Source organism: Ictalurus furcatus, chromosome 12, assembly GCF_023375685.1.
Source record: "Ictalurus furcatus strain D&B chromosome 12, Billie_1.0, whole genome shotgun sequence".
NCBI classification, from domain to species: domain Eukaryota; kingdom Metazoa; phylum Chordata; class Actinopteri; order Siluriformes; family Ictaluridae; genus Ictalurus; species Ictalurus furcatus.
The window spans coordinates 24,990,327-25,015,811 of NC_071266.1; the positions used below are offsets into that span (position 1 = coordinate 24,990,327).

The 25,485-nt window shown below is 45.0% G+C and overlaps 1 protein-coding gene across 4 annotated transcripts in view; it reads left to right on the forward strand.

Moving 5' to 3' along the window:
• The window catches only part of sema4ab (sema domain, immunoglobulin domain (Ig), transmembrane domain (TM) and short cytoplasmic domain, (semaphorin) 4Ab), a 46,425-nt gene that overhangs the window by 7,789 nt on the left and 13,151 nt on the right, over positions 1–25,485 (forward strand). For 2 of the 4 annotated variants that reach the window (XM_053637592.1, XM_053637595.1), the window contains exon 2: positions 10,273–10,549. In XM_053637592.1, coding sequence (XP_053493567.1) covers positions 10,426–10,549 — 124 coding nt within the window. In that variant the 5' untranslated portion in view covers positions 10,273–10,425. Of the gene's footprint in view, positions 1–7,711; positions 10,550–25,485 lie in introns of those variants that run through there. The other 2 variants (XM_053637594.1, XM_053637593.1) reach the window with 2 other exon arrangements.

The window sequence follows — 25,485 nt, forward strand, 5'->3', positions numbered from 1 at the left end:
TGCCCGTTTTTCCCGCTTCCAACACGTCAACTTCCAGAACTGACCGTTCACTTTCTGCCTAATAAATCAATCCCACCTCCCCCCTTGACAGGTGCCGCGGTAACGAGATAATCAACGTCATTCACGTCACCCGTCATAAAGAAATATTTGCTTCCGTTGTCCAGAAGAGAAATGAATAGCGAACCGTGCTTCTTACATTTGTGTGTGGCATTTCGTCAGACGCCCTTATCCAGAGCGACTTACGTTTCTCTCATTCATGCATGTGAGCAGTTGAGGGTTAAGGGCCTTGCTCAGGGACCCAGAAGGGGTCGCTTAACAGTGCTGGGGCTTGACCTCCTGACCTTCTGATCAGCAACACAGAGCCTTTAACCACTGAGCCACCACTGTCCTTTTAATAAAGAACTTTGTTGGCTGTTTTTGTAAAATATTGCGATTTTTTTTTTTTCTCCTTTCTTTCTGACCGAGTAACTGAACTCTCACATTGGTGTTATGTCTTTTTTTTTTCTTTTTTAAAAGTTATTTTTAAAAGTCATGAACTCTGATTGAAGACGGAGAGAAGAAGCCTTCTGAAAAATGAGGCTACGTGTCCTCGTGCGAAAGAAGCAGAGCACGAAGCCCCGCAGGCCATCGCTTTATTTATTTATTTATTTTTTTAAAAAAGCCAGAGGGACAACTTCTTCAGTCCGCTGCGCTTCCTGGAACTTTGAGCATTATGGGATGTCGAGAACACCCTGGAAAAACTCTTCAACTCGGCGACATCTGTACGCCTCCAGACTTTCTCAGCAGCACAAACATGTGGCCTGTGTCGACAAACTCCTCCAGAATGTTGTGTTTCGGTCGCCCGAGGACACGTTCGGATCGTTAGGCATTTCAGGACAAAGGCAGATTTATAGCTGTTTCGTGGTTTTCGTCCCCAGGCGCCACGCTGAAGTTTGGGAGTCGTGAACGGCTCCTTTGTACCGGGCGGAGGGGGAAAAGGCTGCCGTCACGCCGGAGTGTCATCGCTCACTTCTGCTACGTGTCGCTGCACGTTCATCTTATACGAGCACGCTTCGGAAGACTCGCATTAGAGCAGGGACAGTAGGAAAGATTCGTGGTACAGCAACCAGACCCCGATATCTCGACGGGTTTTTATTACGACGATGCATTGTAGCATTGTAACCTTATTATTTCATAAATAAATCAAACCCACCGACGTTCTAAACACACATTGTGATACCTCGGCGTGAGCTCTCAGGAGATTGATGTTGTTCAGCCCGAACGCTCAGGATCGATCGTTCCTTAATCGCACGGCTGTTCGTCAATACAGGATAAACGTGTAAACATGGGTGTTTATTATATTTAACACGCCATCGTGAGATGATAAACAATCACACTCCGGCGTACACTGGAACACTGACGCGTCCCATGCCGTTGAGTCTCCGTCTTCTCGGAGAGCTTTATACGCTACGGTACTCATGGGTAAGACGGAGCAGAGCACTACAGGCTTTATGGAGTCTCGTCGTGAGCAGAAAGCAACAGGAAGAGCGTAGGAATTAAAAGCCTTCCGTCCTAGTCAGTCCTGATCGGAGTGATTTTCCTGTTTCCTTGTAAACACACCTAAACCTGATATGAGCGAGAGAGAATCTGGATGCTCCGGTATTTTATAGTCTCGCACACACACACACACACACGTGATGTTTCTACAGACTTGCCCCCCCCCCCATTCTTCCTGGCCGTACTCCTCACGCAGGTAGGGTTTAGAGTGTGTGTGTGTGTGTGTGTGTGAGGACTGATGAGAGGTGTACAGCTGTGATTACTGTACCGGTTTGTGCATGTTTGTTAAAGGTATAATCCGCTCGTAGCACCTTGTTCTGTCCGGGCGGATTACAGCACCGGGGTGTCGCGCAGGACGGACGTGCACAGGCTTGCGCGCGCTCGCTACGGTAACAGTGTTTCACCCCGGAGAGCCGCGATCCCAGTTCGTCATCTCGAGCATGGAGTCCAGCCGATGATGTCCTCATCCCGAAGAGCTTCTTTTGCAGAGTTTGTGATCTGGTAAAAACCGAAGTCCGAGGGGTTCGTAGAACGGTGACGAACGGACCGGCGACGTTTTCGCGCCGGTTGAGCGTTTTGATGGTGGGTAAAAGTTGACACGTGGCGTTTACTCGGTACAGTAAGAACAAAAGCACTTTGAAGCAAGGACGACGAACGTGATGCTAAACTGCTAAACACTTAGGGGTGTGCTTTTTAGCGGGAAACTCAACGAAGCGGAGTCATTTCCTGGACCTGTACATCTCGTAGGTGCTAGCAAGGCACTCTGCGCTTTTTATCCGCTTGTAGTTACGCTTAACGTTGTGGAGCAGGATCACTTGCGTCAGAGCAGCGTGAAACAGTCCTTCGTGCACCAGCCTTGAAGTAACAACAACAACAACAAAGCGGCCTGTCCTGGTACTGACGAAGCGGGAAATGTAAACTCCTGGAGGTTCTCCTGTGATTAGAAAGCACCGACACTGGAGACTCCTTCCGTGAGCGGGAAACGAGCATCTCCTTATGGAAAGCGAGTTAGCCGTGTTAACGATGACGTGGTGTTCTTTACGTCGCAAAACTTTTATTTTATCGTCTGCTGTTAGTCTTGGATCATGTAGCGTCTTGCCGTGAGCGAGTCGTTACTATAGAAACGATAATCAGAATGAGCGTGTCTTTAATATAACCCGTGCACCAGAGCTGCGGTTATAGGACGTGATTCGGCGCCTTCTGACCAATCAGAATTGAGAATTCAGCAGCGCTGTGGAATGAGGGGTTGTGTTTTACTTTGTCATGTATGACTCGCAGTAAAAGTACATCTACTCTGTCCTAAACGATTAGGTCTGAATGTAGAATGAAATCTGAATGGAGCTGTGTGTGTGTGTGTGTGTGTGTGTGTGTGTTGGCTGCATGAGATCACTAATGGGAATATTCCACTTTTGCAGTGTACACACGCTGTCACAGGACTCACCGACTTAAGTCTTGTGATTTGAAGTGATTCACGTGTCAGATTCAGAAAGTGATTCGTGAGTCATTTGATGAGACGGCTGTCCATCTGTACAAACCCTGGGATTCTTGTTGATCTAACAGTCCTGCGTCATCGAGCAAATGGAGTAATGCCTTTTAAGAGAAGAGATTTATTTACAATTAATCATGAGTCAGATATCCGTTCTCCAGCATACCATAATAATATCATCGCACGCAACATTCTGACAGTCTTCTGGGATCTAGCCAGTCCGCCTACCTGTGTGTGTGTGTGTGTGTGTGTGTGTGTGTGTGTGGGAGAACCCAGATGTTCCACACAGACCGTAACCTCAGGATGCTCGATTCTGATTGGTCAGAAGGTGTTGATTTAGTTTTCTCTAACTGCAGCCACAAGGCGAAGCGCAGGTTTATATCACAGCGCTCGTTCTACTACTTTATCGTTTCTATAGTAACGGCTTGGAGAGGAATTCCGCATGCCGGATGCTTGCTTAAAAAATAAAATGAATAAATAAGAGTAATTGTAATTGCTGATGTAGTGCAGTTTTCTTTTAAGGAGGTGTTTTGTTGGACATTTTCTGGAAGGAGTCTCCAGTGTAAGCACTTCGTAACGGTCAACTTGAACAGTGGCTCCGTCACGTTTTCCTTCAGGGGAAGGTGTTCCTACGACACCACGCCTTTTCCAGACGATCCCCGACGTTAAATGTACCGTGCGTATCAACTAAATTTAAATAAATAAAAAAAAAAATTCCCCGACATAGTTTGTCATGGCACCCTTTTGAATACTTTCAAAAATTTGTGCACCCTACACCAACACTAACGCTGTACAGCGTCGGCTGCACGAGGATGGAGTCGATGGTCCAGAAACATCTGGAGCTTTTCGTTTAAGAAATCCGTCCGTGTTCTTTTGCACTACGCAGACTGACGATCGGGGTCGAGGCGGAGGGAATTATTCATTCATTATTAAGGAGTTATTTTTAATACATCATGTATCGTTATCGTTATGTGTGTGTGTGTGTGTGTGTGTGTCTGTCGTATTATTTCTCTATCCGTGTTTATTATTTCAGACATCAGATGTCGGTCATATATATTCAACGTTTCATACACGGTTTAGAAAGGGTTGACGGATTTTTACGCGGCACCCCGGGTTGGGAAACACTGCACTGTGGTGTAAGAGGAATAAAACACTTCTGGACATGCTGCTGTAGGAAAAAGGATCCATGTTTGGTGTGGAAACTGTTCCTCTGCGTCATTAATGATGGAACTGTGCTTTATTCTTTACTTATTGACCAAAACCTCCTTGTTTATACAGGGTGAGAATTGGTATAAAGTATCCTGATGCATGCTGTGTGTGTGTGTGTGTGTGTGTGTGTGTTTGCGTGCTGAGATGCTTGCAGTGATGAATGAGGATACAGTAGTATATAATTAGGTGCTAACTTTATTGTTTGTTAATACCAGACCATTCAAGTTTGGCCACTAACTGAATCACTAATGTTAGTGTGTGTGTGTGTGTGTGTGTGTGTGTGTGTGTGTGTGTGCACTACCCGTCAAAAGTTTACACAGTCATTCTTTATGTTGATTATTATTTCTCCACATTTTATAATAATAATAAAGTCATCGACACTCTGGAGTGACACAAATGGAACTATGGGAATTATGTCGTGATAAAAAATCCGAAATAAATCAAAATAATTCAGTAGCATCTTCAAAGTCGACGCCCTTTCCGCCTAGAATATTCCAGGAATGTCTTCTTGGCGTTTTCTCACCCGATTTCTTGAGGAATTTCCCCGAGATGCTTTTTAAACAGTATTAGAGGAGTTCACACCGACGCTGCACTCTTATCCGCTGCTCTTGGGGATATGGAAATAAAATGTTCGTTTTAGTCTAACGAAAGAAACGGATATGTCTGGACGATTGTATTTTTTGTCCACACCGCCAATTTCACACGTTTACTCACACAGACACCTTCAGATCAAAAGCTTTTTAAACATCGCGAGAGACATTTCCGTCGGGCGTCCACAAACTTTTGACCCGTAGTGCGCGGACGGTTCCGCCGTTTGTTTTTCAAATCCAGTTCAGCTGTATAAACTGTCCGGAAGTGACCATGTTGAAAAGCCTCTCGAACCTGACGGGTGAAATACGCGGGCGTTTTTCGTCTCTTCTTTGTGGCGTCGTAAATCGGGAGGCGTAAAACCCGCGACCATGGCGCCGATACCGTGCGAGGTAGAAATGCTCGACAGAACTCCCGTAAAACACACACGGACATTTGGTGAAAATGTGTTCGTACTGCGTCGGGCTCTCGGGCAGTCGCAGCTGTGAAAGTCAGAAGACCCGGACGCTTTATATAAACCGAGTTGCGGCACGAGGAGAGAAGTGGAAACGTAGACGTACGTGTGTATACGTAGCACTTTGATTGATATGCAGCAAGTTATTGTCGGCCTTCTTTTTAATTAAATTTTTTATTTACAGTAAAACAAGGTAATTTCCTGCACAAAATGCGATAGCATCTCCCGATTACAATGTAACGCGTGACGGTAACGTTTACAGCGGCTTCGGAAGTCGATTAAAAGCGTTTTTTTATTTAAAAAAAAGCAAAGTGCGCCCGATGCGCGTTCTCCGTTCTTCATTTTCTAGACGTAGAGGTGCTGTATTTTTTTGTAGTTCGTTAAGAGAAGGTACACTGAACTTCCCAGGAGGACGTGACTGCACAGTAAGTTCTTTCACAGACGTTCCTCAGCGTTAATGTAAATATCAACAGGTTAAAAGAATAGATCACTGCTTAATAAGGATAAAATGTAATGGGTGGGAAATAGCTGTGGAATAAAACTCTTGATGTTATTGGATCATGTTTAAACCCCACGGAGGGAAGAGTTGAGTCGGGCTTTATTCCTACACTTTATATTCTGCTACGCTCAGAGTCACTGAATCGTTCCCCACTTATATTTCTATTAGTTTCTGTATCGGTGCTGTAGAGGAGCCCTGAGTCCTGTAGAGGAGTCCTGAGTCCCGAGTCCCGTAGAGGAGTCCCGAATCCCGTAGAGGAGTCCCGAGTCCCGTAGAGGAGTCCCGAGTCCTGAGTCCTGTAGAGGAGTGCTGAGTCCTGAGTCCTGTAGAGGAGTGCTGAGTCCTGTAGAGGAGTGCTGAGTCCTGTAGAGGAGTGCTGAGTCCTGAGTCCTGTAGAGGAGTCCTGAGTCCTGTAGAGGAGTCCTGTGTCCTGAGTCCTGTAGAGGAGTCCTGAGCCCTGTAGAGGAGTGCTGAGTCCTGTAGAGGAGTCCTGAGCCCTGTAGAGGAGTGCTGAGTCCTGAGTTCTGTAGAGGAGTCCTGAGCCCTGTAGAGGAGTCCTGTGTCCTGAGCCCTGTAGAGGAGTCCTGTGTCCTGAGTCCTGTAGAGGAGTCCTGAGCCCTGTAGAGGAGTGCTGAGTCCTGAGTTCTGTAGAGGAGTCCTGAGTTCTGTAGAGGAGTCCTGAGTCCTGTAGAGGAGTGCTGAGTCCTGTAGAGGAGTGCTGAGTCCTGTAGAGGAGTGCTGAGTCCTGAGTCCTGTAGAGGAGTCCTGAGTCCTGAGTCCTGTAGAGGAGTCCTGAGTCCTGTAGAGGAGTCCTGTGTCCTGAGTCCTGTAGAGGAGTCCTGTGTCCTGAGTCCTGTAGAGGAGTCTTGAGCCCTGTAGAGGAGTGCTGAGTCCTGAGTCCTGTAGAGGAGTCCTGAGTCCTGTAGAGGAGTCCTGAGTCCTATAGAGGAGTCCTGTGTCCTGAGTTCTGTAGAGGAGTCCTGAGCCCTGTAGAGGAGTGCTGAGTCCTGAGTCCTGAGTCCTGTAGAGGAGTCCTGAGTCCTGTAGAGGAGTCCTGAGTCCTGTAGAGGAGCCCTGAGTCCTGTAGAGGAGTCCTGTGTCCTGAGCCCTGTAGAGGAGTGCTGAGCCCTGTAGAGGAGTCCTGAGTCCTGTAGAGGAGTCCTGTGTCCTGAGTCCTGTAGAGGAGTCCTGAGCCCTGTAGAGGAGTGCTGAGTCCTGTAGAGGAGTCCTGAGCCCTGTAGAGGAGTGCTGAGTCCTGAGTTCTGTAGAGGAGTCCTGAGCCCTGTAGAGGAGTCCTGTGTCCTGAGCCCTGTAGAGGAGTCCTGTGTCCTGAGTCCTGTAGAGGAGTCCTGAGCCCTGTAGAGGAGTGCTGAGTCCTGAGTCCTGTAGAGGAGTCCTGAGTCCTGTAGAGGAGTCCTGAGTCCTGTAGAGGAGTGCTGAGTCCTGTAGAGGAGTGCTGAGTCCTGTAGAGGAGTGCTGAGTCCTGTAGAGGAGTGCTGAGTCCTGAGTCCTGTAGAGGAGTCCTGAGTCCTGAGTCCTGTAGAGGAGTCCTGAGTCCTGTAGAGGAGTCCTGTGTCCTGAGTCCTGTAGAGGAGTCCTGTGTCCTGAGTCCTGTAGAGGAGTCTTGAGCCCTGTAGAGGAGTGCTGAGTCCTGAGTCCTGTAGAGGAGTCCTGAGTCCTGTAGAGGAGTCCTGAGTCCTATAGAGGAGTCCTGTGTCCTGAGTTCTGTAGAGGAGTCCTGAGCCCTGTAGAGGAGTGCTGAGTCCTGAGTCCTGAGTCCTGTAGAGGAGTCCTGAGTCCTGTAGAGGAGTCCTGAGTCCTGTAGAGGAGTCCTGAGTCCTGTAGAGGAGCCCTGAGTCCTGTAGAGGAGTGCTGAGCCCTGAGTCCTGTAGAGGAGTCCTGAGTCCTGTAGAGGAGTCCTGTGTCCTGAGCCCTGTAGAGGAGTGCTGAGCCCTGTAGAGGAGTGCTGAGCCCTGTAGAGGAGTCCTGAGTCCTGTAGAGGAGTCCTGTGTCCTGAGCCCTGTAGAGGAGTGCTGAGCCCTGTAGAGGAGTGCTGAGCCCTGTAGAGGAGTCCTGAGTCCTGTAGAGGAGTCCTGAGTCCTGTAGAGGAGTCCTGAGTCCTGAGTCCTGAGTCCTGTAGAGGAGTCCTGAGTGCTGAGTCCTGTAGAGGAGTGCTGAGTCCTGAGTCCTTTTGGAGGAAATAAGTTACAGACAGTTTTGTTTTAAAATGTGTCCAGGTGATTTTTCATATCAGATGGTACTGGATTGTCAGTCTGATTCTTTCTTTCTGTCTTTTCCTTTCTTTCTTTTTTTTTTTTCTTTCTTTCTTTCCTTCCATCTTTCTTCCTAGCTTTTCTTTCTTTCTTTTCTGGCTCTGTGTGTCCTATCTTTCTGGCTTGTCTTTCTTTCTTTCCATCTTTTCTGTCTGTCTGTCTGTGATTGAGTGACTGAACGAAGGAAAGCGCCAGAGTGTGAGTGCGTCGTGTTGATCTTTCGCTGCGCTGGTCTCAGACGCTGATGCAGCGCGAGGTTAGTGTTCTATGAACAACAAAAACAGCTGAAATGGATTGTGTAATAGCAACGCTGCTATTACACAATCCATTTCAGTTGTTTTTGTTGTTCATAAAACACTTGTTTTGTAACTTCAAAAAGTTCTTAAAGTTCATGAAAAACTTGTCTGACTCATTCTGCTGTAAGGTGTGTTTCCTCAGCACGGAACAACCAGAAGGAACAGTTAAGCTCGTTTGTCTGGAGGTTTTGGAAATCCTGGTGTTTCGGACTGAAGTCCTTCATTTGTTGTGAGAGCTCTGCTTCTGTAGCTTTCTTCTTCCTGAAGGGTTCGTGTCGGAAACGCCCAGTTTCTCGCAGGACTACAGGAGGGTGTTACACTTTTAGGAGTTGTCAACACTTGGGGTTAGGGATGGACGATGTGATGATCCGATCTCGATATTGCGATATTATTTCCTGATGCACTTTTCTGAGAGATCCTGATATATGTTGTGTTTTTTATATTTTTTATAATTATAAGAAAGCAGTTGATTCGACATTAAAATGTTTATATTAATATTTAAAATGACGAGAGAAATTTTTAGATGCGTTTATTTTCCTTCTATTTTTATGACTAAAAATGTGATCGCCAATATTTTTTTTAAAAAAAGTACTTAATGTCATAGACATAATTTTTTCTTTTAATGCACTGCTACTTTTTTGCTGCAAGTTTGTTAGCAAAAGTGTTTATCGTCAAGAACTGTGGTAGAGCAAGAGGTTTCAGTGAGCACGGTAAGGCGCGTACTAAACGCAGAAGGTTTCCATGCCAGAACTCCAAGACGTTCACCACTACTGACCCAAAAGCACAAGAAAAGTCGACTCAAAATCATATCAATAAGAGACAGAAGTTTTGGAGTGATTAATCAAAACCGGAACTTTTCTGCACGATGGATCAGCGGTACGTCTGGAGGAAGAAGAATGAACAAGGAACACTCTGTCCGCAGTCGAGCATGGTGGAGGCTCGGTGATGCTCTGCGGCTGCTTTACATCCTCTGGCACTGGAAGCCTGCAGCGTGTGGAAGGCGAGATGGATTCATCGAAGTATCAGGAAATCCTAGGAGAAAACCTCACGCCGTCTGTGAAGAAGCTGAAGCTTGGGCGTCATCGGATCTTCCAACAGGACAATGATCCCACGCACACCTCAAATTCCACCAAGGCTTGGGTGCAGAAGACGTCCTGGAAGATTCTACAGATCCATCACAGTCGCCTGACTTGAACCGCACAGAAAATCTCCGGTGGGATTAGAAGACGGCAGAAACCCAAGAACATTACTGAACTGGAGGCCATTGATCATGAGGACCGGGAGAAGATTCCTCAGGAACGCTGCCAGAAGATCTGCATCTCGTTTGCAGCAGCTCATAACAGTAAAAGCCTGCTCTATTAAGTACTACAGAAGCTCGCCATGAAGGGGTTGAATACTTCTGCGACTGGAGAAGTCATTAGAAGTTGCATTTCAGTTGAATTTGTTGAAACCACTTGAAGCATTGACTGGTTTATGTACAAGAACACTACACACGCTGAGAGGTCTTGTAGGTTAAAAGAGTTTTGTCGGAAATAAACGTGTGTGTTGGTGGTGTTTAGATTTGGCTTTGAAATCCGTAGCTCTTGGATGCAAGTCTATTCGGAATGGATGGAGAGTTCCAAAACCCATAAAACTTGCTCTGTTTTGCACGAGGGCTGTTTATTAATATCGCACTTTTTCTCCGCATTACTGTTCGAGTTGACATCTGCTGCCGCGGTCCATAATCCTGCACCTTACTCCTACTGGAAATACTTTCTTTAACTTGTCGTCAGATTTCGCTGCAGCACGCCGATGAGATAAGGGGGTTTTTTTTTTCTTTTTGGGTTTGACACTCGCCTCTGAAAGAGGAAGTGCGTTTCAGACAAGGAAACGATGACTGCCTCATGCCCCTTTTTGTGCAATTAACGGAGCCTCTCGTCTTCCCGTAACAGATGACATGACGACGCTGACTTCCTGTGAGCCGTGGAAGCGGCGTGCGAGCTCGTACTGGAGTGTTGCAGAACGAAACGGCAGCGCCGAGCCGAACGCTCTCAGATAGTGCACCTGTTCGTCCTCGTCCTCACCCTCATCCACCTGCTGTCAGAATGGCATCTATACAGCCACGGTTCTTCACTGGTTCCCTCATCATCTTCATCATCATCAGCAGCAGCACCAGCAGCAGCAGCAGCGGGCACACTCACGCCATCCCTCGTGTCACCTTTCCTCTCGGTAAGAGTCTTTTTGTTCTTTTTGTCTTAATTAATGTCCTGAAGCGCTGTACGCATTTATACTTCACCACAGTGTAGTCATGTGACACATCCTGATATATTAAACATACAGTCATCATCGATATCGTCAGACAGATGCCTTATTCCGGACCAATTTAAAGACATGGTGCCAATAGATTTGGTAACAATTTACCAAACAGAACTTTCATTTTAATCAAGGAATAATTTTAGTGACGTTATATATGTGTGTATATGTTTGTGTATGTGTGTGTATAAAATATATATATATATATATATATATATATATATATATATATATATATATATATGATAATACCATAACCCGTGTCCGCCTCGTCTCACGAGATACGGGATGATGTGCCGAGAGCCGTTCCCTCCCCTTTTTATCATCTGTTGCGTATTTGTTCTTCGTTATAAGACGGTCGTCTGCGGCGGTGATTAATAACTTTTTCACCGTTTTGTCCTCCTTTCTATACTTTTGATCTGAATCCAGGTCCAATGAAAGCGCATTCAGAAACGGAGGCAGTGTGTAAAGTTTGCAGAAACTTCCAGAGCATGTTCGCCTCTAGAGATAATTCTGGTTAACGCACGGTAATGAAGCGCGTCTGGCTGCAGCGTGTTTCAGCTTGAATCGGCTTTAGGTTCGGCGTGCAATGCGGCCGTTTAACGTGCGAGCGCCGTACGAGAGAGACGTAACTCGCCGAGCTCACATAGACAAGGATAATGTTTGTTTTCTAGCGGCTTGCACAATCCTGTGTAGTGATTAGCAAATCTGTCACATGATGGGGGGAGAAACCTGGTGTGTGTGTGTGTGTGTGTGTGTGTTTTATATCCACTGCGCTGTCGGATTCAAATCACAGGTTTAAATGAACGCGCTCGTTCCAGGACATTACCGTTTCTATAGTAACTACGTGCGCACGGTCTTGTATAGCAGACACTACACAGACGGTTTGAATGGTTTATATGAGGAATTTTCCTGTGAGGAGATTTATTATTATTTTTCTGTAACGTTTATGGAAGGAGTCTCCAGTGTCAGCACGTTGAAACGGTCGGAGGTAAAGCTGTAGCTTTTAAGTTTTCCAACGTCTTCGGGACCAAAGAGTTTATGGGCTGCGGTAGAGATAGAGGGAGAGAGAGAGAGAGGCTAGTAAGGGAGCGACTGTTTTTATAGAGGTTATGAAGTCAGTAATAACATGAACTTCCTGGATGTTCCACAACTACCTATAAATGTACCTATAAATGGATAAAAAAAAAAAATTTAGTTCTTCAGTTGTTTGCAAAGTGCTGTGATGTAAGAGGAATAAAACCCTTCAGGATGTGCTGTTAATGCAAAAAGAAGGGACTTTAGAGTCACTGATTCGGTTATTATGATTCTGCCCCTCCCCCACCTTACATACATGATGTATCTACATATCTATCTATCTATATATATATATATATATATATATATATATATATATATATACACACACACACATGGAGCTGATTATGATGCCTTCACCAGAGTCTGCATGATATCCCTTTTTGTTTTCGGACACCTTGATTATCAGCCGATCCTGACTAACCGTCCCATATTGTTTTCATTTAAAAACTTTATACGTTTACAAGTACATCACTTACATAAACTCTATCTCTAAAATCTATCTAGATATTTATACTTCACTATATATGAGTTCATTCTTGATAACAGAAAACGCGGTCTCTTCATATGTAAAACGTTCCCAGTTCCCGTCTGATGTCTGTTACAGGATCTGATCTCCAGTATGATTCTTTTAAAAGAAATGTGTTTGTTTATGTTTTTATTTTAGCCCAATAGTGATCCTGGCTATCCGACCTGTGCCATCTCTTCTAAACCCAGATATCCTGCATTGATTTAATTCTCTGTGATTTTTTTTTTTTTTTTTGCCCGTGTAGGAACAAGCTAGTTTTAGAGCACGATCCGATTTCCGTGTTTTAAATCCGCACGGATATTTTTACACCCTGTGTGGTGTGTGTTCGTAATGAGGACCGGATTCGGTGCAGGTGCTGGGACTGAGATTTCTCTGCTCATTAAGACTCGTGCAGGTCAAACTGAGAAAACGAAGTGAGAGGCACTTTAGGTGAACTTCTCCTTTAGAAGAAGTGTTTAGTGTAACTGAGAAATTGTAAACGCGCATGTTGTTGTGCGTTGTATCTAGGAGCTGGTTTTAGGCTGGACAAGTCATGCTTTTTGTTTGTTTTTGCACAGTCCAGGACTCTGTATCATAGCTGATGGATTCATCTTAATAATAATAATAATAATAATAATAATAATAATAATAATAATAATAGTAGTAGTAGTAGTAGTATTTGGAGAAATATGACAAAAATATCATTATATATAAACAGATTGTTCTAAAGTGCACCTGTTAGGGATTTGAAACGTGCCTAATATTGTTTTAAAGGTCTCATACGATAAATTTACGTGCGTCCGAGGTCAAAAAACACTTTAACGTGCTCATAATTTAAACTGTAGCATTACCTTTCTCCCCCAGTGTCACAAACGACTCGTTAAATGATTCGTTCTAAATGATTCGGTCTGAACTCCTCCTTTTAGAGAGCATTCTCTGCTCTGATTGGTCGGATGTCCCAGTCTGTCGTGATTGGTCTACCACCGTCAGCGAGCAGCCAATGAAGACCAGAGGCGGGGCTTTTTGTTACGAACCTACGTAGGTTAGTACAGGAAGTAAAGTCCGGAATCACTAACGACTCGATTCAGCTGTTCAGAATCGATTCCTTCTTTTGGGAGTCGAGAACTCTTTGATCTTTGAAACTTTGCAGACTTTTTACATTCACAAACAGCTCCGTATAGAACACACTACATGGAAGGGAATATCTGAAAAAGCTTAATAGGTGCGCTTTAAAGCCAGAATCATCTTGCTGTTCAGCACGAGGTTCTTGGGAAAGCTGTATTCTGGATATAAATTATATTTATTGATGCAGTGAAGGGCTTTGATGCCGCAAGGCAGCGAACGGCATCACAGACGCCGACCGTCAGGTCACGTTACAGCGGTTTTTATCTGACTTCCAAATCACATTTCCTTGTGTTTTTTTTTTTTTTTGTTTTCGTTTTTAACAATGACTGTCTTTCAGGCGCATGAGGAATAATGCGCTGGAGTTTACCGAGATGTCGAATGTTTCCCTTATGTTAATTTCTAACCTTATTTTCTAAGGACATAAAGTCATTTCTGAAGCAGAAAACACTTGCAGGAGTGCTGCTCTAGGACAGTAATCAATAATAGGGAGGTATGATGAAGCGCTGTGTGAAACAGAGTCACTGCCACCACCTCAGAGTTGATTCTTTTCCAGAATCTGCGTGTCCTGGAGTGTTTCATTACTCTTATTGTATTCCACAGCCAGGAGTTACAGTCTCATTGTTTAATTAAAGATTAAAATTAATTGGTCAGTTTGTATTTATGTTTAATATCAAGGGGGGGGGGGGGGGGGAAACAAGCTGGTCCCTGTAACCGTTTACGTTATTTCAGCTGTAAGCAGTCCTTCCCCGACCATCCTGTGTTCTTGAAGTAAACAGGCCAAAAAATTAATAAATAGTAGTTTGTCACGGTACCAAGAAAATGCAAAAAAAACCTAAAGTCCTCTGGAGACTCCTTTCCCTCCATACGGAAAACAGTCACACGCTGTAATCGGCGTGTACACGGTGCCTGCGCACGTCGTTACTATAGAAACGATAACGTATCGGAACGACTCGGACGACTCTTGCACGCGAACTGCTCTTTAGAGCGCTCGACAGAGTGGACTTCAGTAGCGTGTAGTGGAGCGGCATCAGGTATGATCCGGTCCTCAGAGCTCTCAGAACAGTATCGTAAACGGTATAAAGAGGATCGCTGTAAAGCACAGGAACACTGCTTTCCTGACTGTTTCATTTCATTCACTGTCTGTCCGTCTGTCTGTCCGTCTGTCTGTCTGTACTATTTAAATAGATTCACATTGTTGTGGATCTCTGAGCAGTGATGTGTGTGTGTGTGTGTGTGTGTGTGTGTGTGTGAGAGAGAGAGAGATGGTATGGGAGGGGGAAAAACCCCCCAGTGGTTGATTTAAGGGTGAAAAAAATGGTGTACACAGAGGAGGAAATGTAAGTGACCCGGTTCCGATTATTTGGGTGAGTGAAAAAGAAAGAAGAGGAGGCAGAGCCATGAAACCGCTGACTCGGGTGAAAAAAGTTGTTTTGTTTCTTTATTGTGGCTTTTTTTTAATGAATAGCGGGATTGTTCTGCAGAGGCAGATGGTTAGGTCTGGTGTGTGTGTGTGTGTGTGTGTGTGTGTGTGTGTGTGTTTGTGGTTGGCTTGTTCTGCAAAATGTGTACATGTTTCAGTGTTTTCTAAACGTTATGTCCACGTTCTCTCTTTCTTTCTCTTGTGTGTTGTTTTAACTCTTCATGGGATTAGCTATATGTCGTGTTTTTTTTGTCCCCCCCCCCACCCACCCAAATAAGCCCCGCCTCCACGTTGCCTGCAAGTGCGCTACTTGTGTCCTTGATTTGCAGAGAATCTGAAAAAGTCGAAGACAACTTTTTAATTCGAACCACGATTTGTTTCCAACAAAGGAGAGTGTTTAATCGTTGATACGGAAAGCGTTATTTTCTGTAAGGAGATGTATTTTATTTTTTTTTAAACTCTTACCGAAGGAGTCTTTCGTGTCGGCGCTTACGGTCAGTAACTCCTCCAGAGGCGTTTACGCTTTTCTCAGTTTCTCAGTAACATGACGAGCTGCGTTATTTCTGTTCTTCAAGAGAGAGAGAGGAACAAAAGGAGAGACTGGTGCGAGAGCCACGGTTTCTAGCTGCTGTAGCGTAAGCGAGAACGAGAACGTTATCGTTATGGACGTCCCACAACAGTAAGTGTAACTGGAAATGGATCAAACGTATCCGTCGCTCTTTAGTTTCAAACAGTGGATAGTTGGAAAGTTGCTGTGGTATAACGGGTGGAAAAGAAACATATATATATATATATATATATATATATATATATATATATATATATATATATATATATATATATATATATATATGTATATATATATATATATATATATATATATATATATATATATATATATGTGTGTGTGTGTGTGTGTGTGTGTGTGTGTGTATTAGTGTGTGTGTTTCCAGCTCTGTTTTAAAAAAAATAAATAAATGAATTGTTGAACAGCTGTTCAGAAACAGTTTTGTGCAGGGTGAAGAAAAGGTGGAAGGTCACGTTATATGTCACAGATTTGATCTGGAATCTGTCTGTAAACGCGCATTTGTTGGCTGCTTTTGTTGAGCGCACTCCCCCCCCCCCAAGTGTGAAGTTTGGCATTCCCCGGTTTTCAACACCGCTCGAACGCAGAACTGCTCAGCATGACCTCATCCACTGGAAACCACAGAGAACTTTCTGCCAAAGGTACAGCGTGCCAGTTAGTCCGGGTTTACAGCGTGCGTAACTCCACCGGAGCTCTCGTTACAGAAACCCTCACCATCCCGCCTTCCTTCTACCAAACCTCACTGCGCAGCTGTTTAGACGGTTTTCTACCCGGTTTACTCTGATGATGATGTTATTAAAAATACGGTTATCTCCATAGCGATTTGTTTCGTAGGTCCATTTTGCAGAATAAGAAACGCCATGGTGGAGTGTGAACGTTTCCCAGCAGTTTCACACCTCCTGACTGACTGACTGTGAGCTGTCGTGTTCCTCCGGGGGTTCACACCTCCTGACTGACTGACTGTGAGCTGTCGTGTTCCTCCGGGGGTTAACACCTCCTGACTGACTGACTGTGAGCTGTCGTGTTCCTCTGGGGGTTCACACCTCCTGACTGACTGACTGTGAGCTGTCGTGTTCCTCCGGGGGTTAACACCTCCTGACTGACTGACTGTGAGCTGTCGTGTTCCTCCGGGGGTTCACACCTCCTGACTGACTGACTGTGAGCTGTCGTGTTCCTCTGGGGGTTCACACCTCCTGACTGACGCCTCGGTTAAAGTTTCCACTCTGCTAGCAGGTTTAATTAAAGCCGACACCGCAGTAACACATCCTCTGCCAGATAACGATAGACGGAGGTGGCTTTAATCGTGTGGATATTTCAGGTATGATGTAGGGTGAATTCTGGGTAATGTTCTGCTGTAGTGCTAAAGTAGCCCCCCCCCCACTATAAAAACATGATAGTCCTGCCCACAAAGTGTTTCTATTCTTCTTACTGGACATCGATTACTATTTCTGCACAACATGTATATTATTTTATTTGTTTATCGTTGTGGAACATCTCTCGCTTACGTTAAAGCAGCTGTAGAGTCATTCCCTCACCAGCCCATCGGTTTTTCTCTCTCCGACAAGGAGGAGGAGGGATTACGACGCCCCGTGCCGCTCCTGAGAGCTCATCGAATACAAAAAAAAAAAAAAAAAAAAAAAGAATCGTATGTGACTAGACAAAACCTCGAATATTGATTACCTGACTAAGTAATCTCGCTATACAGAGAACCGCATCTAGGACCGCTGACCCGAACGTGCGCCGCCGGACTCTCTACTTCCAACGAGAGTGAAGCGCTGTTAAGCCCCGCCCACGCGTGAGGTTTGAGCCAGAATGGCGAACGTAAGCGATAAAACTCTGGCAGTTCTTTTCGGCACGGGTTGAGAATTCCGTATCTCCATGGCTAATACGAAACGCATGAATAAATGAGAGGTTTGAACGGCGTGTAGTCTTCCTAGCGTACGAGTCGGTCCTGAGGGAAGTCGGAACAGATGGCGTTCTCTGACCGAATCAGAAACTACTCGGACGCGTTCCCGGAAGAATCGGGCCACGGCTCGCTCCGAATCGCTCACCCGAGATAAAGGTGTAGGATGCGGGGGTTGTGTTTCTCTCATTTCTGTACCGCTTCGTCGCCTCAGTTCCTCGTTTCCTCATTAATGTGTCGGGTTTCACATCTACATTCTGGAAAAATGCCTCAGCGAGCACACACCAGACGCTCAGCACGGAGCAAACGCACCAGAGCAGGGCAAGACGTTTTCACTTCTTGTGTGAAGGAGAGAACAGTTAAGTGTAGTTTTTGCGGATGGGGGGGGAGGAGGGCGAGGGGATTGGGGGGGGGGGTCGGGGAAGCTGTCCTTGAAACGGTTCTTTGGAAGTGTTTTGGCTGTGCTCGTGGTTTTCCAGGAATGTTCACATCTGAACTAGTCCCTGCTGATTTGGTGGAGGATCGTGAAATCCCATCTCCTGAAGTCTAACGATAGTCCGGAAATTTCCGCTCCGTCGTTAGCCGAAAGGAGTAGAGGGGCGTACCGAGTAAATATGACGCGTCTTAGCGGTGTTGTACGCTGCCAGGTCGATTTTAAATGAAGCAAAACGGGCCCTATAGATAGAGTTGAAATGAGCTCCTCAGAGAAGTGGATTCGTCTCGGGGTTTAGATCCTCCACTAATAATAAGGGTCCTGGGTATTTATCTAGCGATTTGAGTAGGTTAATCACACATCGGGTAGTTCAGTAAATCACAGCGAAGCCAGCGCGAATAGTCGGCATTATTTATGTGCGTCCCACGTAGCGAGATTTCACATCCATCGTGGACCTGGAAAGGAAAGTAAAAGTGAGTGCGTGCTATCGTGAAGAAAAGAGGGAAAGTTTATGGTTTTGTTATCTCTCACTCACACACACACACACACACACACACACACACACACACACACAGCAGATCTTCACAACACTCTGTGTTTACGCTTCAGTATGCCCTGTGGTACGCGGAGGTGTGCGCGAGTCATTCGGGAGGTGTGTGTGTGTGTGTGTATGTGCAGGTTCTGACAGGAATTTACTCAACCCTCATGCGTGAAGTAGTCTGGTTGCGCAACGCGTTTGTTTCTCGAACAACACCGTACCGAGAGACGGGGCCGCGTTTCGTAGCGTTCCGCTTCACGTCGAGAGAGCGTCACTCCACTGAGTTAAGCAGTGTGAATGTTTTGGGCTTCTTTAATCTAGATCTGCTAATCTAGAAATAGCGTTTCATTTTATACCATGTAGGAAACTGAGGTGCATCTACACACACACACACACACACACACACACACACACACACACACACGTGCATTACAAAGGTCACTGTGTGGAAAATGGGTTTAGTTGCTCTTCATGTTAGAATACCTGATTGACCAGGGAACCAGTTTAAAGTACAGGCGCGCGTTCACGTGATATTAAAGTGACTTATTATTTATAACGCGCCAAGCCAAAGCAGCAGAAAAGCCAAATAAACCGAGGAATGCGAATAGACACGTACGCTTCTCTCGTTGCGGATTCGCTTGAGCGAGAGAAGAGTGAACGCCACACGACCACAAAACCCTCACCGCATTCAAGAGTCTTTTTTTTATATAAAGAACCATGACTGTTTAGAGACCTTCCACTTCCTGTGCACAGTTCCACTGCGAGGGAAGGCCAGCTCTCACCTTTCCATTCACGTTTAACCTCTAGCACACCGAGGAGCACGATGGGGGAGGCAAAGGTCACAGGTCTGTCATCGAGTTTCCACACGGACGACACGTCCTCCACGGCGTGTCCGCGCCGGGTTCGGGGTCGGGTCCGGGTTACCGTCGAAGGCCATACTAACTGAATGAAAACTCTACGTCTGAGGGACTCGTCTCGTACACCGATGCTCGGGGTGGGGGGTGTAAACTTTTGAACAGGACGATCAACAACAAATGGGATTTTTGTGATCCGTCCTATTTTGAGAAACAGTATTAAGATGTTGCCGATTCCGCAAGGGATATGCAAACTTCTGCGCACGGCTGTAACTTCCGCAATCCTCCAGCTGTGATCTTTGGAGATTTGTTGACCGCTCGAACCGTCCTCTTCACAGAGGGTTGAGTCGCGCGTGCAGTGTTTATGATCTCCCTCTTTAAATTATCATTAATAATAATAATATTCTGTAGATTCTGCACGGAGCGTGTAAACTTACGAGCACAACCGTAGATGCCTGGTGCTGCTGTTCATTTTTCCAGGAGAGCCTTCAGCAACGATTACATGTGGAGGAGCCGATGACCGTGTTTCTTCTTTCTTATTGTATATTTTCGTTCATTTGCAGAAAAGCTACGTTCATGGATCATTTATCCTAAAATAACAATAAAAATTGGCACCCCTGTGAATTCATATGGGGGAAATACCAGACCCTCTTTTCTATGCTGAAATTCAAAATCTAACGGATTCTTTATTTACTTATTTATTTTTTGCGCTCCTTTTCTTAAGGGGTGCCGATAATTCTGTAGTCGGCGCGACGTAGTCCGAGTTATATACTCGGCTGTCGTAGATGTCGATTAGATTTCCGTTCTAAGCGCGTTTGGACTGATCGGCGTTTCTCTGTGCGTCAGCGTTGAGACTGTTGTCCGTGGTAATCACTCGTACGCTGCAGCTGTGGTTGAAAAGCGCTGAAGTGTTCAGTCATTTTTCGCAGCGCTTCAGCAAAACGCGTCTGACAAACCGACCGCTGTGACACTGCGGCGGCGTCAAAGCGCACGGCGTGCATTTTCGACTCGCTGAGGTCTGACCGTTTTGGCCGCGAGACGTCGAGTCTGGTGACTTTTGTTCCTGTTTTCAGGCTCCGACTCTCATCGTGCACCTTCAGTGAAAGTTGTTTATTCCTCACGTAACCTGCTCTTCGGAAAAACAACCTTCAACGGCGTGACGTGAAGAGAGTCCTCACGCCCCTCGTCCACAGTGGCTCTAGTCACGCTGCCCGAGGTGGATATCCGTCACGCCGGCGTCGTCTCAGTTGACCGTTTTCAGTGCGTGATCGGTCAACACACTTTAAGAAATGTTAATAAAATAAAAACCAGTCGCTTTAAAAATAGCAAGAAGGTGTTCCTGTAGCTGTGATCTAGACAGATTTACAGCACGGATTTCTTCTGATTCCGTGTACATCTCCTACTAAATAGTTTGAGATCGTCAAACGAAGTTCAACATAAAACAAAATTAAATATACACTACGGGGTTTTTTTTTATTTTTAAAGTTTTTTTTTGTTGAAGCGAAGAAAAAAAAATAGTTATCCAACACCTATCACCCGTGTGAAAATCTAATTGCCCCCTTAAACTTAAAATCTGGTTGTGCCATCTTCATCAGATAACTGGAGATCAGATCTTCACGGCGCTGTGGTGGGTTTCTGACCCACGCTCCTTTGCAGAAGTGCTTTAGGTCTCACACTGGAGGGGTTTCGAGCATGAACTGCCTGTTTAAGGTCCTGCCGCAGCATCTCAACTGGTTCAAGTCGCGACTTTGACCAGACCGCTCCAACACTTAAATTGAGCTTTTTTTTTTTTAGCCATTCAGAGGTGGACTTACTCCGACGCTTTGGATCGGTGTCTTGCTGCATAATCCAGTTGCGCTTGAGTTTCAACTTACGCACTGAAGACCGGATATTCTCCTTTAGGATTTTCTGGTAGAGAGCAGAATTCATGTTTCCCTCAATTACTGCAAGTTGCACAGGCCCTGAAGCAGCAGAGCATCCCCACACCATCACACTGCCTCCACCATGCTTGACCGCAGGTATGTTGTTCCCTATGAGGGAATGTATGAGGACTCCTGTCTTCTAAACAGTTCCACTTTCGACTCCTCAGTCCACAGAGCATTCTTCCAAAAGGTTTGAGGATCATCAAGGTATGTTTCACAAAATTCAGACGAGTCTTAATGTTCTTCTGGGTTAGCAGTGGTTTTCACCTCACCACTCTTCCATTGCGGCCATTTTCCCCCAGAGTCTTTCTGATAGTGGAGACATGAACAGTGATCTTTATTGATGTGAGAGAGGCCTGTAGTTCCTTTGATGTTGTCCTTGACTCTTTTGTGACTTCCTGGATGAGCAGTCGCTGTGCTCTTGGAGGAATTTTGGAAGGTCGGACACTTCTGGGAAGCTTCACTACTGTCCCGAGTTTTTCCATTTGGAGATGACGGCTCTCGCTGTGGTTCTTTGGAGTCCCAGAGTCTTTGAAATATCTTTGTAACCCTTCCCAGACTGATGTACTTCAATCACCTTCTTCCTCATCATTTCTGGAATTTCTTTCAGCTTTGCCACAGTGTGTTAGTAGGTGAGATCTTTTAACCAACTTCATGCTGCTGAAAAAGTTGTATGTAAGTGTAGATGTGATTGAACAGGGTTTGCACTAATCAGGCCTGATTGCGTCTAGTCCAGCTGAACCCCGTTATCATTGCAGCTCAATAGATTTGAGGAATCAGTAACTACGGGGGCAAATACATTTTCACACAGGCCCAGTTGCTACTGGATAACATTTTGTGCTTCAGTAAATAACATTTATTGTTTATACAGGTTGCCTTTGTTTTCTCTTAGATTTTGTGTTAATTTCTGAAAGTATTTAGTATGCTCTCCATATATATATATATATATATACACACACACACACACGCGCACACACACACGCGCACACACACACAACAACAGAAGAAATCAGGAACATCAGGGCAAATACTTTTTTTTCCACAGCCCTGTACATCAGTGAGCTCATTCTAACACCTATGGTTTCTATAGTAACATTTTGATTGCAGATGAATGCTGCTAGTTTCCATAACGTACAAGTGGTGATGACAGGAAATGAGCGAACTCGTCTCGCAGACGTTCCACAACGGTGTAGCTGTAAACAGACGATACAAAAGAACGCGCGATGTGTCGCTCATTTAAAACAAAAAAACTCCAACATCGCCGTAGTGTAAGAGGAATAATCACACTCTTCTGTTCAGGTTTTATTTCTTACTCTAGAGTGAGAGATGTGTAAGGATTCTTTGGTTGTGAGGATTCTGCTGGTATTTCTAGAAGTATTTTGTACTAGCATACCCACAACGTTGTCACGCGCATCAGAAATCTGATCGTAAACATGATGTGATTATCAGCTTCTTACTTCCTGTTCTACTTCTGTCGCTCCAGATGTGTGTTACAGTTCAGGCTTGTGCTTCACCCTCTGACCCAGTGGCCCTGTGTGCATGCACTAATCTACACACACACACACACACACACACACATTTATTTTGCTGTACTTCTGAATTTTCTCAAAAGTACATAATGTAACAAAATTGATGTTTACACGTGTTTATTTTATTGGCACGTAGTACTATGTTTTGGAGGAAAGTCACACTTGTGCATACATGTGCACACACACACACACACCCCAAGTAGCTCCCAGTGTTTAAAGCTGTGCTTTATGTTCACTCGCCGATGAGACAGCTTGCTGCTCTGTGTTCGCGTAGTCATCACCGAACCCAATAAAACCACATCCACTCCGTCTCTACATGCGTCCCTGCGGTCGCCGCGGACGTGTAGACAGATAGGTTTAAATGTCCGACCGATAGAAAGACTAACGAAACTAATGAACCTGTTCTCAGAACTCTCTCTCTCTTTCTCACAGGGTGCTATTAATATGATACAGCTGCTTGGTTTCAAAAAAAAAAAAAAAGCTGAATATACGGTGCTGTGCAAAAGTTTTAGGCCCCCTATTTATTTATTTATTTATTTATTTATTTATTTATTTTAGTACAAACTTTGTTATAGATTTTTTTCATTATGGAGTCAGTACAGAAACATTTTCGATTCCCAAACATTAGATTTCCAGCACAAAATGAAGGGTAAATGTAAAAATGTATGTGTGTGTGTGTGTGTCAGTAAAGAAAGCGGAGTATTAAGAGGTAAGAGACTTTTCAGAGAAGTAAACATGAAGAACGAAGGCTGCCGGGTTTCTGTGCAGAAATAAGACGCGAGTGCGGCGGTCAAAGTCTCCAGAAGAAGCGTGTGTGACACTTGCAGCTCGTTTCCAAAATGGAGAAACGTTTAATTTCATTAAGTTTGGAGGCGTCTTTGCTCTACAGCATTTCTTTGCATGTGGCGTTTGCACTTTTGCAGTGCTGTGTGTGTGTGTGTGTGTGTGTGTGTGTGTGTGAGGGGCTGCAAGACTCGTGATGTTAATGAGTAAGGGACGCTAACAGCTTCCAGGTTCGCATGGTTTAATTATTGCACGGGTGAAAACGACCACAGTCACGCTACGCTAAGCTAGTAGCTATAAGTTTTTGTTTCTTGTTGCCTATATTAGCGTGCGCGTGTGTGTGTGTGTGTGTGTGTGTGTGTGTGTGTTGGAGATCTATGAACCCAATAGTCTCATGTTACCATTTTATCATGAGACTGAATGCCATGGTATCGCTTCCGGTCATCAGGTGCTGTAACTATAGCAACCGTGGTGATGAGGATGATGGGAGCTTCCGGTCATCAGGTGCTGAGGATGATGGGAGTTTCTGGTCATCAGGTGCTGTAACTGTAGCAGCTGTGGTGATGAGGATGATGGGAGCTTCCGGTCATCAGGTGCTGAGGATGATGGGAGTTTCTGGTCATCAGGTGCTGTAACTGTAGCAGCCGTGGTGATGAGGATGATGGGAGTTGTGAGATGAGGTCCAGTTTATCAGCAGCTCTATGTTTTGGGGCGTGTCTCTGAGCTGCTCTCCAGATTTCCTCACATTGACATACGAACCGAGAGCGAAATCATTTGAAGTGTGTGTGTGTGTGTATGTGTGTGTGTGTGTGTGTGTGTGTGTGTGTGTGTGTGTGTGTGTGTGTGTAACAGCAGCCGTCGCTATCGTCGGAGCAGATCTTTCTTGCTCTGTCCCTGAACCCATTAAACCATGGACCAGCGTGTGAGCTTGGTGTAGTTCATGCAGAACGCATCATTAAAAAAGAATCTGAAGTAGGTTGTAGGTCTGTGTATGATTTTTTATTTATTTATTTATTTATTTATTTAGAACTAACTGTAAATAGCCTGGAAGCGTTTGTACAACGTTCCTGAGATAACGAATGCGTCGGTGTACGGTGATGCGGTATGGATGTGCTCTTCATGTCTTCAGGAACATTATAGCCTTTTTTTCTTTTGTTGTGCAGCTCATCTGTATCCACTTCACCTTTCCTTAAACTATAAATGTTCTGTATTGATTGTTATTTCCAAACGTATCCCGGGTTGTGTGCATGTTTACTCTTGCTTGGCCTCTCCACCTCCTCCCTCTTCCATGACGAAGAGCGGCGCTGACGGAGCCGAGAGGCTGCCGGTGTGTTCTGTTGCTTTGTAAGAGACCCACATGGGGAAAATGACTGTCATTGTCATTACCGTGGTGTTCCCTTAAGAAAAAAACAGTTTCCACTTTCGTTTCTGCTGTGTTTAACGTGGCGATGAATGAATCATTTATAGCGATCGGATCATTAAATATTATTACCAATGATTGGTGTCTTGCATGAGCAGTTAATTGAAGGTGAATAAATAATTTAAGGAAATGCAGCTTGTTTTAAGTCTATCAGCAGTTTCGGTAAATGTTTTGGCTCTTTTGGGGTGGGGTGGGGTGGAGGGGGAGGGGTGTGTGGGGGGGTGTGGCTTTCTCTCTGAAATGATCTTAATATATGAGCAGCAGTCTAATCTGCATTTAAAACCAGCAGCGCTTCAGTAATAATAACTCAAATAATACAATACGAGTGTTTTATGACTTACGATGTGATAAAATGTGGGTCAGCAATTGTGCAAGTGGTTTCATTTTAATTTAGAAGAAAATGTTCACTTTGAACCCACGCCTCCTCCTCTGTGACTGACAGATCAGAGGCCACACCTCCTTTACTCAGACTGATAGATCAGAGGCCACACCTCCTTTACTCAGACTGATAGATACAGAGGCCACACCTCCTTTACTCACTGATACATCAGAGGCCACACCTCCTTTACTCAGACTGATAGATCAGAGGCCACACCTCCTTTACTCAGACTGATAGATACAGAGGCCACACCTCCTTTACTCAGACTGATAGATCAGAGGCCACACCTCCTTTACTCAGACTGATAGATCAGAGGCCACACCTCTTTTACTCAGACTGATAGATACAGAGGACACACCTCCTTTACTCAGACTG